Source organism: Microcaecilia unicolor, chromosome 4 (assembly GCF_901765095.1).
Source record: "Microcaecilia unicolor chromosome 4, aMicUni1.1, whole genome shotgun sequence".
Taxonomy (NCBI): domain Eukaryota; kingdom Metazoa; phylum Chordata; class Amphibia; order Gymnophiona; family Siphonopidae; genus Microcaecilia; species Microcaecilia unicolor.
This window is the reverse complement of record NC_044034.1, coordinates 235024405-235043312: the sequence shown is the minus strand read 5'-3', so window position 1 is coordinate 235043312 and position 18908 is coordinate 235024405. Positions and strand designations below refer to the sequence as shown.

Genomic DNA, 18908 nt, shown 5'->3' with positions numbered 1-18908 from the left:
CCATCCATGTCCAGCAACCCTCCTCTCCCCTCCCCTCCATCCACCCATGTCCAGCAACCCTCCTCTCCCCTCCCCTCCATCCAGCAGCCCATGTCAACCTTCTGCCAGCCATTTCCTGCCTTCTTCCAGCCTGATCCCCCGCTCCCCTCGTCGTCAATCATCTCAAGTCTGCCCGCCCCTCAGCTGCCCGATAGGCTAGCCCTCGTTCCCTTCCTGCCCTCGCCCTAAAATATTGTAATTTTTCTCGAGCGGGCGGCACCAGCACCAGTTAGCATTAAGGGTATTGCTACTACTACTACTACTACTTAACTTCAAAAGCTAATAAAAATGAATTAAATTAGTCCAATATAAAAGGTATCATCTTATTTTCATTTCTGTGCTTTGTTTTATTTTTATTTATTATCATAACTGGGTTTGAAAGAGATTGTGACAAGCTCTTGGAGAAAAAGGCCCGAACAATAATTAGTCATAGAGATTTGGAAACAACCACCAGTTATTCTTGGGAGAGAACTATAAGCAGGGCCGGTCTTAGGCAGAGGCGACCGAGGCGGCCGCATAGGGCCCCGCGCCTAAGGGGGCCCCACGCCTAAGGGGGCCCCGCGCGGCGCGCCTCAGCTCTGCCTCACCGCCGGACTGCCGCTGCTCGCCCGCCCTCCACCCATGTCAAACGACAGGACTCTCCACGTTCCCCTGCTTCCCCTCCCTCCAGGCACCTGAGCCCCCCCTCCCGTCCGAGCCCCCCCTCCCCGACCCGCCAAACGACCCTCTTCTGCCACCCGACCCGGCCGGCACCTCACCTGACCCAACATTTTAAAAAAAATCTTCAAGCGGCGATGCCTGCGTCTGACTAGAAGAAGAAAAACCGCTTTGCGGTTCGTCCATTGGCCGGCCTTCCCTCATGTCCCGCCCTCTGATGTAACTTCCGCAAGGGTGGGACATGAGGGAAGGCCGGCCAATGGAAAAACCGCGAAGCAGTTTTTCTTCTTCTAGTCAGACGCAGGCATCGCCGCTTGAAGATTTTTTTTTAAATGTTGGGTCAGGTGAGGTGCCGGCCGGGTCGGGTGGCAGAAGAAGGTCATTTGGCGGGGAGGGGGGGGGGGGCTCGGACGGGAGGGGGGCTCAGGTGCCTGGAGGGGGAGCAGGGAAACGAGTCTCGTGCTGGACAAGGGTGGAGGGCATGGGGGACGGTGGGGGGTTACTGGACATGGGTAGATGGCAGGGGAGGGGGGGTTGGACATAGGTGGATGGCAGTTGGCAGGGGGGACAGGAGGGTCGCTGGACATGGGTGGATGGCAGGGGAGGGGGGTTTCTGGACATAGGTGGATGGCAGGGGAGACAGGAGGGTCACTGGACATGGTTGGATGGAGGGGAGGGGGGTTTTTGGACATAGGTGGATGGCAGGGGCGGGCAGGGAGGACAGGAGGGTCACTGGACATGGGTGGATGGCCGGGGAGGGGGGGTTTGGACATAGGTGGATAGCAGTTGGCAGGGGAGGGCAGGGGGGACAGGAGGGTCGCTGGACATGGGTGGATGGCAGGGGAGGGGGGTTTCTGGACATATGTGGATGGCAGGGGGGACAGGAGGGTCGCTGGACATGGGTGCATGGAGGGGAGGGGGGTTTCTGGACATAGGTGGATGGCAGGGGCGGGCAGGGAGGACAGGAGGGTCACTGGACATGGGTGGATGGCAGGGGAGGGGGGTTTGGACATAGGTGGATGGCAGTTGGCAGGGGAGGGCAGGGGGGACAGGAGGGTCGCTGGACATGGGTGGATGGCAGGGGAGGGGGGTTTCTGGACATAGGTGGATGGCAGAGGGGACGAGGGGGTTGCTTTACATAGATGGATGGCAGGGGGGACAGCAGGGTCCCTGGACATGGGTGGAGGGCAGGGGAGGGGGATTTCTGGACATAGGTGGATGGCAGGGGCGGGCAGGGAGGACAGGAGGGTCGCTGGACATGGGTGGATGGCAGGGGAGGGGGGTTTCTGGACATAGGTGGATGGCAGAGGGGACGGGGGGTTGCTGGACATAGATGGATGGCAGGGGGGATAGGAGGGTTGCTGGACATGGGTGCATGGAGGAGAGAGAAGAAATGCTGGACATAGATGGAGGCGAGGGAAGAGTGAGGAAGGCGATGAGGTGAGGGAAAAGGAAGAGAGGAGAAAAAGTGCACATGGATATAGAAAATAGGCAGAAGCTGGATCCACTGGACAGTCAAGTCTGCAGAGGACCCAGCTTTTACTTACGGATGTAGGGCAAGAAATGAAGAAGAAAGGCGGAAAGTAAAGAAATAAATGGAAAGGAAGCCCTGGAAACTGAGTTAAGAGGACAGATAGCAGCACAATCAGATACCGAGCCAGCATGATCAGAAAAACGAAGTTACCAGACAACAAAGGTAGAAAAAAACTATTTTATTCAGGATTTATTAATTGGAATATGTCAGTTTTTGGAAATGGTGGGGGTTCCCTAGCGTTTACAAGCTGCCGTCATTTAAAGATAATTTTATGCACTGAGATATGTTGGGCATATTTTATTATTAAAAACAGTTTTGCTGGATTACATAAATTATACGACTTGGAAATTAAACAGTGTGATATGAATGATAAGAAGGGGATTCAATGAGGATTTGCACCACACCATTGCGCTTGTGACGCAAAGAACATAACTGTTCCGATGGATGTGAGAGGCAGTTAGATCTGATGAACCCCGAAAATAATTTGGAGTAAATCGTGGATGACTATAAAAATTTGTAAACCCTGCAGTGAATATATATGTTTGGGACACTAATAGGATATTGGATGGAAGTTTAGTCCCCACATTTGTTCTATCTGGTGGGCTGTAATTTGAATAGTTTTTGGAAATGTGCATCTGTGATATTTTTCAAGTAAGTTTCAATTTTTGTAGTATTGCTGCATGCTGAGTCTGACTTCTTGAGGTAACTTTCCAGTTCAGTATTTTGCCTTCATGTGTTTTTCAGGTGTGATCAAGGAAGGTACAGTATTCTGCTAGCATATAGTTTGCAGCCCTTTTTGTTTGTTTTTTTTTTCACTAGGTTGTGCACTGGTGTTTTAGAGCCCGGTGTAATTACAGTTGCCTTTCCACGCCACACATAAGGTTGTAGCTCGTCCTGTCCTTGGAATTAGTGCTGTTTATGGTTTGTTAAGGTTATGAGTGTGTTTTTGCACAAGTTTGTGTACAGTGTTTTGCAGTGGAGAGATAGTGTGTTGGCCTTACTAAGTTGGCACCAAACATCAGAAAGGGTGTAGAGCCTAAATCATGACACACTACCTCTAAAAGGGTGATTTGTGGCTCTACATGAGAATTGTGGTATTATGATCCCTTGCTAGCTTCATATTGTTGACGGTCTGCATTTTCCGTATGGTTGGTATATTGGTGTATAAGGTATTAATTGTGTCTATTTTATTTTTACTTATTTTTTTTCTGTGTGTTGTCAGACAATTATGGATGACAGACAGAGTCGGAGTCTTCTTGAGTCAGAGAGTTGTGGTATATATTTTAAAACAATTTTAATACCTTGGTGGTCTATATGTTTTTATATTGTACATTATATTTTACACATCACTTAATTTATTGTATATCTTTTCATTTCATTTTATTTTATTGCATATATGGGTTACAGAGTAATAGGGGAATTTGAAAGTACTGAATCTTTTCTTAATATTTTTCCTTTATTCTCCTTTGTTATGAGAATTGGAACTACTAATTGTAGTGGACTTGAACTGAATAATTTCTGGGGAGGGGAGGTTTCATGATAGCATTGTGCTTATTATTTCAATCAGTTTTTTTGTACAAGTTTAGCTTCATTTGTCGTTATTTGAAATTTCATTATAAAATGCTCTAAAAATGGAATAATCGTATCAATGGGGCGGAGCTAGGGTGGGGTCGGGGCTACAGTGGGGCGGGGCTAGGATGGGGCCCCACCAAATTGGTCTGCATAGGGCCCCGCACTTGCTAAGACCGGCCCTGACTATAAGGAATAAATTTGGTCTCTTGGATCTGCAAGCTGCTTTCTAGTGCAGGAAGCTGCGCTTGAAAGACCTATATTCTGATCCAAATGGCGCATCTTATATTCTTATGCACTTAACCAAACATCATTATATACATTCTGTACAGTTCGAGCATTAATTTACAAAGTATCATATAAACTTTACAAACAAGCATTACATTGATAGAGAAACAAACGTACCAAACAAGATAGGTGGTCCTTTGTATGGCAGCCTGAAAGTCAATGACCCTCATGCTGGAGGATAATCAAGTTTCCTGCGCTCGGACTCTGGCTGCGGTCACGTGACACAAAGCGCCTGCTGTGTGCTGTTTCAGTCGCTGGAGCCTCTAGTGCCTGGAGCGGGAGAGCCCTTGAGTCCTCTGTGGGCAGGTGCGTCACCGCGCGAAAGAGAACAACAGCAGGTACAGGAGGGGTACTGACAACTTTGAAGGAGACTGAGACTGGGACGGACAGCAAGGAGCAGCAGGCTCCAGCCTTCCCTTGCATGGTTCTGCCCTCGCGGAAACAGGAAATACATCAGCAGAGGGCGGAGCCATGCGATGGAAGGCTGGGGAGCCTGCTGCTCCTTGCAATGCCGGCGCCGCCCGCTCGAGAAAAATTACAATATTTTAAGGTAGGGTGAGGGCAGGAAGGGGACGAGGGCAGCTGAGGGGCAGGCAGACTTGAGATAATTGACGACGGGGGGAGCGGGGGATCGGACTGGAACGTAGGCAGGAAATGGCAGCTGAGGGCAGATGGGGAAGTCTGCCGCTCGCGGGGTGGGGGGCTGTGGTTAGGCTGGGGAGGCTTAGTGTCCCCAAGCCTCTTATACTGGGCGCCTATGCTTTACCCCCAGAGTACCTCCAAAATAGCTGGTTTTGAGTTTGGCGCTAACCAGACATTTTCCACAGCACTAATTGGTTACGTGCCACAGAAAATGACTGGTTATCCCCAAACAAGCGATTTAACCAGCCAGGAGCTGATTAAACTACTTGTTATGTAAATCACAGACATTTTGGTCTGGTCTCTCTATAGTTGTGATCTGCCCTGAACTAAGTAGGTAGTGGCGGAGTACAAGATACGATGTAACATAACATAAATCACTTTGAATATTGACCCCCAAATGTACAAGCATTGTGGGAACAGTGAATCAGTCTTGACGAGAGGTTCCACCATTGGCAAAAACCTTCCAAGTGAATCTCTGTGACACCATGGGATAATGCATAGAGATTGCATTCTCACTGTTTACCAAGGAAAGGTAAACAATAATGTTCTGCTGTTGAGCACTCTCCATCCAGATGTCCACATTGGAACAGACATAAAGAAGATACCTGAGACAGTAGCCTCTTACAACAAGACAAAATTGGAGGTTGACACTTTGGATCAAATGGCTTGAAAGTATTCCACAAAACAGGGAAGTTGCAAATGGCTACTCCAGGTTTTCCACAACATCCTTGATCTGGCTTCAATCAATGCAACAGAGTTGTGCAATAATTGTACCAACTTAAAGATAAGTCAACATAAGTTTATCCTTCAGTAATCCCTGGAGCTTCAACAGTATCGCATCTCAAGAAAGCCAAGGCCAGAGGCACTTGTTGACAAGAAAAGCCTAGGGGCGGCTGTAAATGATGCAAGTGCCAGATTGTAATGTGCAATGGAAATAAAATCACAAACATTTGTGAAGCCTGCAAGAGACCCACGTGTGGAAAGTGTACCTGAAAACTTGAGAAGCATTGTGTCTGTGTGGCATACATTCCAGAATAACTGATATTTATAGAAATGACTCTTTTTTTTAGAAACAGCATTGAGTTTTACTTGCATTTGTTCAATTATTCATAATTTATTTTTCCCAATTTCCATAATTATTTTAAAAATGAATTATCAATGAGTTACAATGAATAAACATTGATTTTTTTAAATTTTAAAATGCAATATTTGCTTATAATTCTGTTCCGTAATTGGAAGTTACATCTCCTATTTTTACATAATGAGCACATTTCAATTAGGGTCAAAATGACCTGTTGGTTATTCTAGGTAGAGAAAAGTATTGGTAGTTCTAATGCTAAACAGGGTTTTCACTGTGTCAAACATTTTTCATAGGTGATTCAAGAAAGACTGGATTCTCTTAAATATACATACTCTTTCTACACTCAACCAGCATTTTTGCTATTTCCTTAACTGCTGTTGGTACTCTGACTGTACTGTATTATCCTTTGTCTTTCTCCATTTTCTCTCTAACCTATGCAGTATACTTTTCTCTCTGATCTCTGAATTATACACTGGAGCATTTTTGCTGCTTCATTACTGTCCTTCCTAGTGGTTTATGCGCAATCTGCTCTATGGTGTTATTCCAACCATCCATCAGGTCATCTACCATATTATCATTTGGGGATTTTGGAGCTGTGGGGCACACGTTTCAAAAATGCTTCTTTATTAAACTTTACGGATTGCCATACTTCATCTTGCCTCCTCACTGTATGGTCTTATGGAACTAAAATTACCCCAGGCAAGTAGTGATCAGATCATTGGATAGAAACTATTGATAGTGAGGACTTTACTTTTCTGCCATCTAAACCAACTGGTACAAAAATTAAATATAACACATTAGTTTTCTCATGTGTTGGATCACTTGCAACTTGTATAAATCCTATGGTACAGAATGTTTATGAAAATAAAAGAATGCCATTGATTGATAGGAAAGATCACAGTCATATCAAGAACATACTCAACAAAATGTACCCGACTGCCAAGCAATGTCCTGCCTCCAAGCTACCCTCCTACTGGATTAAGCATAGGAACACAAGTGAGTTTTTAAGATACTTTTAAATTTCTTCAAAGATTTTTTGGATTTAATGTCAAGGGGCAAACTTACATAAAAATGGGGCCATGAAATAAAAGGCACTTTTCCACATAACTTCCCAATAAGCCTGAGGAGGATTGAGAAGAACAAGTCTAAAATTATTCAAAGATCGCAAGTTGCATACTGGAACATAAGGAATGGCAAGGGCTGCCAAATACTCTAGTAACCCAGAATGTATCTCCTTAAATGCCAATGTAAGGATTTTGAATTGAATCCTATAGCAAGTAGGAAGCCAGTGAAGTTTTTGAAGGAGAGGGGGGTGGCACGATCCCGCCATCTGGCAGTACAGAGTAATCGTGCTGCGGTATTCTGTAGCGTTTGTAAATGCTTAAGTTCTGAATTGACATTGTTATCAAAAAATATTCAGCATCTTAACTCACACTTTATTGGGAGTTTTGGAGATTTAAATTCACGTATTATAATTAACCTAGAAACAACCAGATTATTAGTCATAATGGTATCTAGTAAGGATAATAAATCATGACACTCTTTTGTTGAAGGTGTAGATTAGAGAGATATAAATTTATTAATTAACCCTACATCACATCACATCACAACTCTCCTTATTTCCAAGCTCTATCTGTAGAAAACCAAAGTTAAAATCACCAGCCACCTCCTTCTTACTTAGGATTGGTACAAAATGACATATTCACATCTGCATAGTTGATTTAACAACACAGTATCAGTGTCTGTTAATTATGACTCTGTAACACAGAGAATACCAAGATCATGATCATTAATGTAGTAACATAGTAGATGACGGCAGAAAAAGACCTGCACGGTCCATCCAGTCTGCCCAAGAAGATAAATTCATATGTGCTACTTTTTTATTTGTACTGTCCTCTTCAGGGCACAGACCATATAAGTCTGTCCAGCCCTATCCCTACCTCCCAACCACCAACCCCGCCTCCCACCACCAGCTCTGGCACAGACCATATAAGTCTGCCCAGCACTATCCCTGCCTCCCACCACCGGCTCTGGCACAGACCGTATAAGTCTGCCCAGCACTATCCCTGCCGCCCAACCACCAGCCCCGGCACAGACCGTATAAGTCTGCCCAGCACTAGCCCTGCCTCCCAACCACCAGCTCTGCCTCAATTGTGTCCTCAATAGTGGGATCTTGTTGTACTAACAAACTTCAGTGCTAATGAAGCATCCAAGACCTTCCATTTACCATGAGATAAGTGGACCAATGGAACATACTTAAATGTTAGTGGCCTGTTCTTAAATTTATTCATGGGATTATAGCAGCCAGAATGCCCATATCTAGAGATGACCAATATCAGACAGTGCTAAACCCATCACTCTTTACTTAAGAAGGTACCTCCCCAGACTGTTCCACACTTATCCAAAGCCCAAACAAAGGGCATGGCCCATTGGAAAGGGTATGTGGCAGATTTAACTTGCCTTGGGGCCTGCCCTTTTTTGCAGAAGGTGTCAGCCTATAGCAGTGTTATCGTCCAGCAAGGGGAGAGGGCTTTCAGTACTTGAGGTTCATGTCTTACTTGCCAGTCCAGGAAAAGTTGATAGGAGACAAGGATTCACATCAGCAGGTAAGTATAGATCCAATCCAGGCTCTCTTGCTCTTCAAAGAAGTTGAAGGAGCTACTAAGTGGCTACTAAAATAGTTAATGGTTATCATCGTAAAGCATATAGAGACAGGCTCATAGACCTCAATATATGTACTTTGGAAGAAAAACTAGAGAGAGGAGATATGATTAAGACATTTAAATATCTCAGCAGCATAAATGCACAGGAGGCAGGTCTCTTTCAATTAAAAGGAAGCTCTGGAACAAGAAGGCATAAGATGAAGTTGAAGGGGGATAGAGTCAAAAGTAATCTAAGGAAGTATACTTCTTTTTGGAAAGGGTGGTAGATACATGGAACGACCTCCTGATGGAGGTAGAGGAGATGAGGACTATATGAATTCAAGAAAGCATGGGACAGGCATGAGGGACCTCTCAGGGGGAGGAAGAGATGGAGGATGATATGGGCGGGCAGACTGGATGGTCCATATGGCCTTTTTCTATGATTCAAGCCAGCAATATTTCCTTCGCTGCCCAGGGCCCTTCTTGTTTCTAGTAGTTAGGGTCTACCCACACAAATATTATAGCCTGGCAAGGGGGCAGAAACTCAGGTGCTTGCAGTGTATTTTGTTTCCTAAAGAACTCATACACTGTTTGACACAATACCCTCCTTAACATACAGTATAGCATCACCCCTCCACCAATTTCATCCACTCTGTCATTGCAATATAATTTATAGACTGGTGTTCCATTGCTTATCTTCCTTCTATCAGGTTTCTGAGATACCTCTTCATTTAGTGCTTCACATTCTAACTCATCCATCTTATTTTTTAGACTTCTAACAATTGCATACAGACATTTCAATGTATGTTTTTTTTTTTACTTGTATTAGTCCCTGTTTAGCAGATGGAAGGAATAATGTGGAATGCACTTGAGCTACTTTGCCTCTATTGCAACCTCTCTATTGGGATTTTCTAACTTCCTTGTTTTGGTAGTGCTATTCAAAGATAACTCGCTCTGAACCATGTGCTGTTTATCAATTGTTGGCTTTCGTCATGTTCTAGTTTAAAAGCTGCTCTGTTTCCATTTAAATATTTGTGCCAGCAGCAGAGTTCCACCCTGGTTAATGTGGGGCTTATTTGCTGAAATGTTGCTGAGTTCCTATGAAATCTAAAACCCTCTTCCCTGTACCATCGCATCCATACATTAAGACAGTAGAACTCTGACTGTACCTGGGATCCAGTGCATGCGAATGCTACCGTAGAGGTTCTAGATTTCAACTTTCTACCTGAAAGCCTAAGTTCAATTTCTATAACTTCCCTCCCACAAATGAGATCCACCACCTTTGCATCAGGCAGGCAAGTTATCAAGCAATTCTCATGCCAGTCAGCCGCCCCACTGTCTGTATTCCTGATGATTGAATTGCCAACTGCAACATCCATCCTAACCCTCTCTCCTGGCCACATGCTTTTAGAGATCCATCCTTTGTGTGAGAGGAAGTTGCATCACCTGTAGGGCAGTTTCAGGCTAACTGTTTCTTCACACACGTAATTACAAGGGTGGAAACAAGAGAAAACGACAGCCAGCATGATTAAAAAGTGAAATGAAACAGGCTATTACAGCCAAAAGAATGTCTTTCAAAGAATGGAAAAATGTCCCAAATGAAGAAAATAAGAAGCAACATAAGCACTGTCAAGTCAGATGCAAAGCATTGATGAAGGCTAAAAGAGAATATGAAGAGAAACTTGCCACAGAGGCTAAGACCAGTGGTGTGCTGGAGCCGGCTCGCTCCGGCTCGCAAGAGCCGCTTGTTAAATTTTGACAGCTCTTGCGAGCCGGTTGTTCTTCGGGGCGAGCCGGCTCCATTACATGAGGTAAGCATGGCAGGAGGGCACCATCACAGGCCATGCTTACCTCCCCTCCCGCTCCCAAACATGTCCAGTGATTGTCCTTCGCCCCCACCCTCCCCTCCCGTTCCCATCCATGTCCAGTGATTCTCCTCCCTCTCCTGCCCTCCCCTCCCGCTCCCATCCATCTCTTTTTATTACCTCCGTTGAAGCGCCGCATTATTTAAAGCCCTGCTGCCCGTCTCTAGCCTTCCCTGCTTCTGATGAGTTTGTGCCCTTAGCCCCGCCTTCTGATGTATGACGTCAGAAGGCTGGACTAAGGGCACGAACTCATCAGAAGCAAACAGGGAAAGCTAGAGATGGGCAGCAGGGCTTAAATAATGCGGTGCTTCAACGCAGGTAATAAAAAAAGATGGATGGGAGTGGGAGGGTGGGTCGGGGGTCGGGGCGAAGGACAATCGCTGGACATGGATGGGAGCGGGAGGGGAGAATGGGGGCAACGGATAATCGTTGGACATGGATGGGAGCGGGAGGGGAGGGCAGGGGAGGGAGGAGAATTGCTGGGCATGGATGGGTAGGGGGCATGGGAGAGAAGAGAATTGCTGGGCATGGAGGGCAGGGGAGAGAAGAGAATTGCTGGGTATGGATGGATAGAGGGGGGCAGAGGAGAGAGGAGAGTTTCAGGACATGAATGGAGGGGAGGATAGAGGAAGGAGATTAGATGAGGGAAAAGAAAGTGAGGAGAGAAACTGCATATGGATGGAGAAAATAGGCAGAAGCTGGATCCACTGTACAGTCAAGTCTGCGGAGGACCAGAAATGAAGAAGAAAGGAGGAAAGAAAAGAAATAAATGGAAAGGAAGCCCTGGAAACAGAGTTAAGGGAACAGATAGAGAGCAGCAGAATCAGATACTGGACCAGCATGATCAGAGAAACAAAGTCACCAGACAACAAAGGTAGAAAAAAATAATTTTATTTTCATTATAGTGTTTTTTATTATAGTGTTTGGAATATGTCCACTTTGAGAATCAGGTGCTGAACGTTAAAAGTTTATATTTATTTACTTATTTATGGCATTTTATCCCATATTAAACATGAATTAGATTGGAACCTGGGATCATTTAATTTTTTTTTCCTGGAGAGAGTAATGCATTGCCCCCCCCCCCCCGGCTATAGCCAGCTCTGCAATTTTGGGGGGACGCAGAGGTGGACGGAGGGGGCACCGAGGTGGACCGGGGAGAGAGCCTGTTGTTAAAAATTTACCAGCACACCACTGGCTAAGACTCACAGTAATAATTTTATCAGGTACATCAGAAGCAGAAAGCCTGCAAGGGAATCTATGGGGCCATTAGATCATGAGGAGCAAAAGGGGCACTCAGGGAGGACAAGGTCATAGTGGAGAAACTGAATGAATTCTTTGCTTTGGCCTTTATGGAAGAAGATGTAAGAGATCTACCTGTACCGGAAATGGTTATTGGCACTTCCAACTCTGGTTCAACAACAACTTTCCTCGACAAGAACAGGAGGGTTTTTTTTGTTTGCTCCTTCATTATGGAACCAGCTTCCATGATCTAGTCATGTGGAGCAGTCCTATTCATTATTTAAGGTGAAATTGAAATCTTATTTCTTTAAAGGGTTCTTTTGGGTTGAGAGAGCAGGATTGTCTCCTGCTTGGGTGGCCTGCAGGGAAGGATGATTGTTGAGGCAGAATTTTGGGCACTTTGGTTGAGGGTGGAGTGGAGGTTTGTTGTTGCTTTGCTTTGTCTCTTTTAACTAGGGTTGCTGGGTGAGTGTGTTGTTTGGCTCTTTCCTATTTTACTCTGGCGTTCTTTTCTGTTTTTGTGTTATTTATTGTTATTATTATGTAAATCACTCTGACATGTCTGATAAAATAGGTGGTATATGAAGTCTCTTAAAACTATTAAACTATTAAGGAGAGGAATTGTGTAGCACAGGCTGGCAGCTGGACCCTCACACATAGATATTAGATGCCCTAGTTTTAGGAACAAGCTCAGAGTAGGCTTGAGCATTTGTGCCCTACCTTTGGGCTTGTTTCCTGTTGCTTCTATATTGTTATCTAGTTGTGCTTTAAGGAAAACAAGAAAGAAAAGAAACAAAACAAAAAGCCTGCAAACAATACAAGAAACTAAACAAAACGGGTAAATATTTAACAGGCCAATTAAATCACTTATGCGGGCTATCTGGGAATATTCAGTGGTGCTTAACTGGACAGTGCCGCTGAATATTCCCTCCAACCACCTGAGCAACTACATAAAGTTAGCACACAAAAAAGGCTATCCTAACTTTATGAGGTGAGGTCAACCAGAAACCAGTCTGAATATTGGCCAGTGCCCAGTTAGCAGCAGAGAAGGTTCAGGCAGCCCCTCCCTCTGATCCTTCTTTCACTCCCCCCAGAACAGCCCCCTTTCTTCTGATTCCCCTGATTCAGCTCCAATCCTCTTTCCACCAGCGAGGTTGCTGCTGAAGGTAGCAACAGCCATTTTGTTGAGGGAGCCACTAGAAGCAGGAGCAGGTGGGGTTCACTTCTACCCCCATTAGAGAATGGCACAGGGACCCGCAGTAACCACAGGGGCGGGGACAGAGCCTGTGGGAATGGGGCGGGGATGGGGACAGATTCTGCGGGGATGGAGCGGGAATGGGGACAAAGCCTGTTATTGAACTGGATTGTTGTTTATGTTTGAGTGATGCAGATGATGATATTTGTATTTTCTGGAAAAATAAGCAAACATGCTGGCCAGAACTAGCAAAATTTGCATGGGGGATCCTGTACATACCTGCTACCAGCACATCTTCTAAGAAGAAATTTTTATTGCAGGAAGGACTGTGGAAGACAGGAGAGTTACACTGAATCCTGAGATTATTGAGACTTATTCATCCACAGATTAAAAAAATCATAACAGGGCATATTTCTTTCCTGTTATGGCTTAGGATTTTTTGGGGTAGTATAAGTCAGCTAGTGTTGGGGTTAGAAGGGTAGAGGGTGGTGGTGGGAGGGTTGTTATAGTTGCTTGTTGCTATTATTGTTTTATATAGATAGATAGATAGATAGATAGATAGATAGATAGATAGATCTCAGTCAAAGGAGATACTTTTGGCCATGTAATAGACCCTGTTCCTATTTGTTTGTGAACCCTAGACCCTCATCAGAGTGTGGTGTGTGTTCCCCTGGTAGCATCTATGGCTCATTTTACTCTGGCCATGTGTTAAGTGAGATCATTTGCTATGTCTGGCAATAGGATGCCCTTGGAGAACCCAGTCCTAGACCCTTACCGCCTTTCCCTGGACTTAGTTAGATCTTTTCATAGGTGCTCAGCACTGCAACTCTCCAGATTGCCATGATTTTTTTTTTTTTTTTGCCATGGCCAAGGCAGCAGAAAGATGCCATGGGAAGACTGTGCTAACCTGACAGCTCTGTGCCTGTGTAGGACAGTAGTTTCATCAGGGTCCTTACTAGTGCTACATCCTAGCCCATACTAAAATGTCCTATCTCATATGCACTCCCAAGCCCTATAGCTAGGACTCTTCAGTGAATCCCCTTGTAAGATCTTACCTCTTTGGGCAGGATATGCATCAGTTTTTCTGCCACATCATGTGTGCCAAGGCCTGCCTTATTGGTTGGCTGATCCTTCCTCTGACCATGGAGGTAAAGCTTATGGGCCCTTCTAGCAAGTAGCTGGTATCCTTATGAGCCTTGAATGCCGTTTGCATTTGTCCCTGTGCATGCATGTCAGCATGTGTGCATTTTTGCTTAGTCTGTAGGTAGGGTAGGTTACAGATATGTTTATTTTATATAGAGGTTTGTTTATTTTATTAATTCGGTGGCTCCGATTGCCCAGTTTGTCAAATACAGGTGCATATTTATTTTGCATTTTCAAGACACATCTCTGATCACATGACCTATATAAAATTACCCTCCACAAAATGGATCCAGTAATTGTAATGTGATTTGCTGAATACAATTGTTCACTGTTCTGTGATTATGAAAATCTTAGAGACTGTAGACTGTTAATAATATATAAATCCATTTTTAAAAACATTAACACATTTTTATCTCTTGATTATTCTTTCTAGCTCGGTTCATATTTTACATTGTTAAACTGAGTATGTGTTGAGAGTACATTTAGGAAAATAGATGCTGAGCTGATGTATAAGGGAACAATATTTTTCTGCAGATACAGAATGTGATTGTTACGTTTTTCTAACTTGTACCTCCACTCATTCTCTTTGTAGAACACGGCATCTGCTCTTGTGGTCGGTGCATTTGTGAGACTGGGTGGTTTGGAAAACAGTGCCAGTATGCTAGAAAATGTGATATGACAGAAGAGGAAAGCAAAAGCTTATGTGAATCAGCAGACGGCCTACTGTGTTCAGGAAAGGGTAAGCATCTGATGTTATGCAACTTGAAGTAAATGAAATTAAAGCATCTAGATCAGTTTTTCCCAAGTCTGTCCTGGAGTACCACTTTGCCAGTCAGGTTTTCCAGATATCCACAGTGAATATGCATGAAAGATATTTGCATACAATGGAAGCAGTGTATGCAAATCAGTTTCATGCATATTCATTGTGGATATCCTGAAAACCTGACTGGTATGGGGGGGGGGGGGGGGGTACTCCATGACAGACTTGGGAAACACTGATATAGATAATTATCAGTGTAGTTTTGTTTATTAAAATATTTGCTGTTATGTAGTCTTACTATATGTTATTTAGAAGTAATCTTAGGAAAGGCAATTTTCAAAGTCAGCATAGAAGTTTTCAGCTAGTCTGTTTAAACCCTTTAGTGTCCAATGTTCCCATCAATCTGTTCCCATAGAGGTCATGATTTTTGTGGAGGTATTCCTAAGAATGAGGTGAGGGAATCAACAGCACACACAATTTTCTATTTCAAAACTACACGCAATGCTTTGGCTAAAAAATAAAACAAAAATACTAAACCTAAACATTGGTAAAGAAAAAAACAGTTTCTGAGGGTACTTTTTCTTGCAAATTTTTGAAAGACAGAACATGTGTACTTTCCGTTTCAAAATTAGTTAATTCATTTGCAGATAAAGTACCCATGGACTCTGTACTTGCCCATGTAGTGGACTGAATATCACACCTGCATGCAGGCATTCTGGGCACAGCCAGATGCCAGCAACAGCCTTGGATATTCAGCGTCTTTAGCCACATAGGTGCCAATACTGGATATCGGGGCCTAATTCAGCTGGCAGCGGTGGCAACAGATACCTGTTTCCCTAAAAATGGTATCTAATTATGAAATTAATGAAAAAGCTTTCCAAAGAAATCTTGTAGTTTAGATACCCGTCCTTCCTTTCTTCTTCAAACAGTTCCTTTAAATATTGTACTTTGGTGTGCTGAATTTATGCATATATTATTGGGGTCTTTATCCTGATGCAATTGCAGAAATAGTACTTACCCCATACCAAAATCACTAGAAGATCTGACTATAGTTGATAACTATAGGCCAATGGTTGATATCCCTTGGTTAGCTAAGCTGCTGGAATTTGTGGTCTATCGCCAGTGTCATAATTTTGTATTTACTAACGATTTATTGTACATTTCTCAGCATGGATTTTATCCATTGCATAGAGCTGTTCTTATTGATTCTATTTACAAAGATGAAGACAATATTGAGTCAAGAAGAACAGATAGTTCTTTTGCAGTTCAATATTTCAGCTGCCTTTGATGCTATTGACCGCACCCTGATGCTATACAGGCTCAGTGAGCTTGGTGTCATGGGAGTGGGTCCTTAAACGGTTTGAAGAATTTCTGAGGAAGAGGTCATATAAAGTGTAAAATAGGACTGTTTCTGATTCTTGGCTCCCAGGTTGTGGTGTTCCACAAGGGCCGCCACTCTCTCCTTTATATGAAATTGCTGGGTAATTTTTTAACTAACCTTGGAATTTTATTGCTGACATATGATGATAACATTTTTCTTTTATGTCCAGCATTCAAAACTTTTGATAACACTATTGAATCTTTGATTAAGAATATTTCTTTGGTTGATTCTTGGGCTCAAAAATTGTTTTTTTGTTTCAATTGAATCAACATAAAGCAAAAGTGGTTTGGTTTGGGAATTTTGATTCACTTCCTAGAAAGTCTTTAATTCTTCCTACTGGTGAAACATTAAAGATTGGAAGTAAATCAATAGTCCTTCGTACTCCAAGACTTTGAAAATTGCCTTTCCTAAGATTACTTCTAGACTCCAAGATGACATTAGAGGATCAAGTTAACGCTCTAGCTAAGAAATTTAATTTTTGATTGCGACAATTGATTGCTATACACATGTTTTTAAGTGGCCTTTTTACTAAAGGGTTCCCGCGTGGCAACCTAGAACTACCGCTGGCTCAACATGGGTGCCGGCGGTAGTCCACCCCCAGTGGACAGGGGATTACTGACGCTGCCCGGTTACCACCGGATTAGTATGAGAGTCCTTACCATCACCTCAATGGGTGGTGGTAAGTTCCCCCCCCCCCTTTGAAATGGCTGCGTGGGAAATGTGAACTTACTGCATGGCCATTTTTTGGGGCTTTTCTACCCGCTGTGGTAAAAGGGGCCCTGGTGAGCGGCAAAAACAGCCGCCACCACTAGCGCAGGACCTCTTTTACCGTAGCTTAGTAAGAGGGCCCTATGTGATAGCATTATAGGAGTATTGCACAAGCAGTACTGCTACCCTAGTTGGATTGTTGTAACTCTTTATATGGAGGAATCTCTTCAAAACTGTTAAAAAGATTTTTAGGGCGAATAAATTTGTGAGGGTATCTCCTCTCCTTCAAAAGCTTCACTGGCTTCTGATTAAATCACGAAGGGGCCCTTTTACTAAGCCGCAGTATGCTCTACGCGCATGCAGCATGCGTCCAAATGAGACTGCCGCCAGGCCAGCACACCCCCATGACTGTAATTTCGGATTTGGCGCGCGCCCATAACGCCTGGATGAACTATTTATTTATTTCCTCCCACACGCCCCGTTGCAGCAGTAATTGGCAGTTGGTGTGTGCCGCTCAGTCACCACACATGTAGCACGTGAGCCCTTACCGCTAGATCAATGGGTGGCATTAAGGGCTCAGGCCGGTTTTAGACACATGCTGGTTTCAGTTTTACCGCATGCCCATTTCCTGTCACATTAAAAAAACCCTCTTTTTTTGCAGACACGATAAAAACTGGCCCGGCGTAAGCCTAATGCATGCGCATACACTGCCACAGGCCACTTTTTAACAAAGTATTATGGGGCCCTTTTACTAAGCCATGGGAGGGCTAACACATGGGTAGCACGTGCCAAATTGGCACTACCGCTGGGGTAGCGCGTGCGCCCAGCAGTAATTCCAAGCTTGGCACATGCTGAATCCCGCAGTAGAAAATATTTTTCTATTTTCTACCACAGGGGTTTGTGTGTGTGTGCCGTTCCCAGCGATAATCGGCGGCGCAGCCACGGTGGTGTGCACTGCATGGTTACCACATGAGTAGAGCGTGAGCCCTTACCGCACCAAAAAGACACACCCACACTACTGCAAGCCACTTCTTACAGAGGCTTTATAAGGGAACCCCTATGTGTTGCTAAATTGTGGTAGGACTTCTCGACTTTCTCAAACTTTATCTCTGACATTCCTAAGTTTTTAAAATGGGTTAAATTAAAAAAGATATTTTGGATCTTGTTTTATTTTTTTTGTCCAAGTATCTTTATTGATATATATCAGAAAAGAACAAGTAACCTGACAAACATCATCATAACCAAGAGAAACAATTAAAGCATAGGGAAGAGGGGAAACAGGCTGCACATATATGGGAGGGAAGGAAAGAGGGGAGACAGGCTGCATATATGTGGGAGGGAAGGGAAGAGGGGAGACAGACTGTGCATGTGTGGGAGGAAAGGGGAGATAGGTTGCACATGTGCGGGATGGAAGGAAAGAGGGGAGACAGGCTGCTCATGTGTGGGAGAGAAGGGGAGACAGGCTGCACATATGTGGGAGGAAAAGGGAGAGGGGAGACAGGATGCACATGTGTGTGAGGGAAGGGGAGACAGGCTGAACATGTGTGTGGGGGCGAAGGGAGGCAGGCTGCACATATGTGGGAGGGAAGGGAAGAGAGGAAGACATGCAGCACATGTTTGGGAAGGAAGGGAAGAAGGAAAAGGCTGCACATGTGTGGAAGGGAAGAGAGGACAGGCTGCACATGTGTGGAAGGGAAGGGAAGAGAGGACAGGCTGCATATGTGTGGGAGGGAAGGAAAGAGGGGAGACAGTCTGCATATGTATGGAAGGGAAGAGGGGAGACATGATGCATATGTGTGGGATGGAAGGGGAGACAGGCTGCACATGTGTGGGAGGGAATTGGAGATAGGCTGCATATGTATGGGAGGGAAGGGAAGAGGGGACAGGCTGCACATGTGTGGAAAGGAAGGGGAGAGAGGAGACAGGCTGTACATGTGTTCATCCCTATTTTCCGGCTGTGTTATTCCACTGGCCCACGCCCCGCTCTTGCTGGGGGTGAAACAGGATAATTTGACAGACTGAAGAGTAGCAATTGCCTGGACTATATGGTATACATCCCGGAGTACTGATAAAATTAAAAAATGAACTTGCAGAGCTATTGTTAGTAAAAAGTAATTTATCTTTAAAATCAAGCATGGTATTAGAAGATTGGAGGTTGGCCAATG

The 18908-nt window shown here is 44.4% G+C and overlaps 1 protein-coding gene across 1 annotated transcript in view; it reads left to right on the top strand.

The window, feature by feature from the left end:
* ITGBL1 (integrin subunit beta like 1) overlaps nucleotides 1-18908 on the top strand; it is a 477502-nt gene that overhangs the window by 366182 nt on the left and 92412 nt on the right. The window contains exon 9 of the mRNA XM_030201342.1: nucleotides 14487-14633. Coding sequence (XP_030057202.1) covers nucleotides 14487-14633 — 147 coding nt within the window. The remainder of the gene's footprint in view (nucleotides 1-14486; nucleotides 14634-18908) is intronic.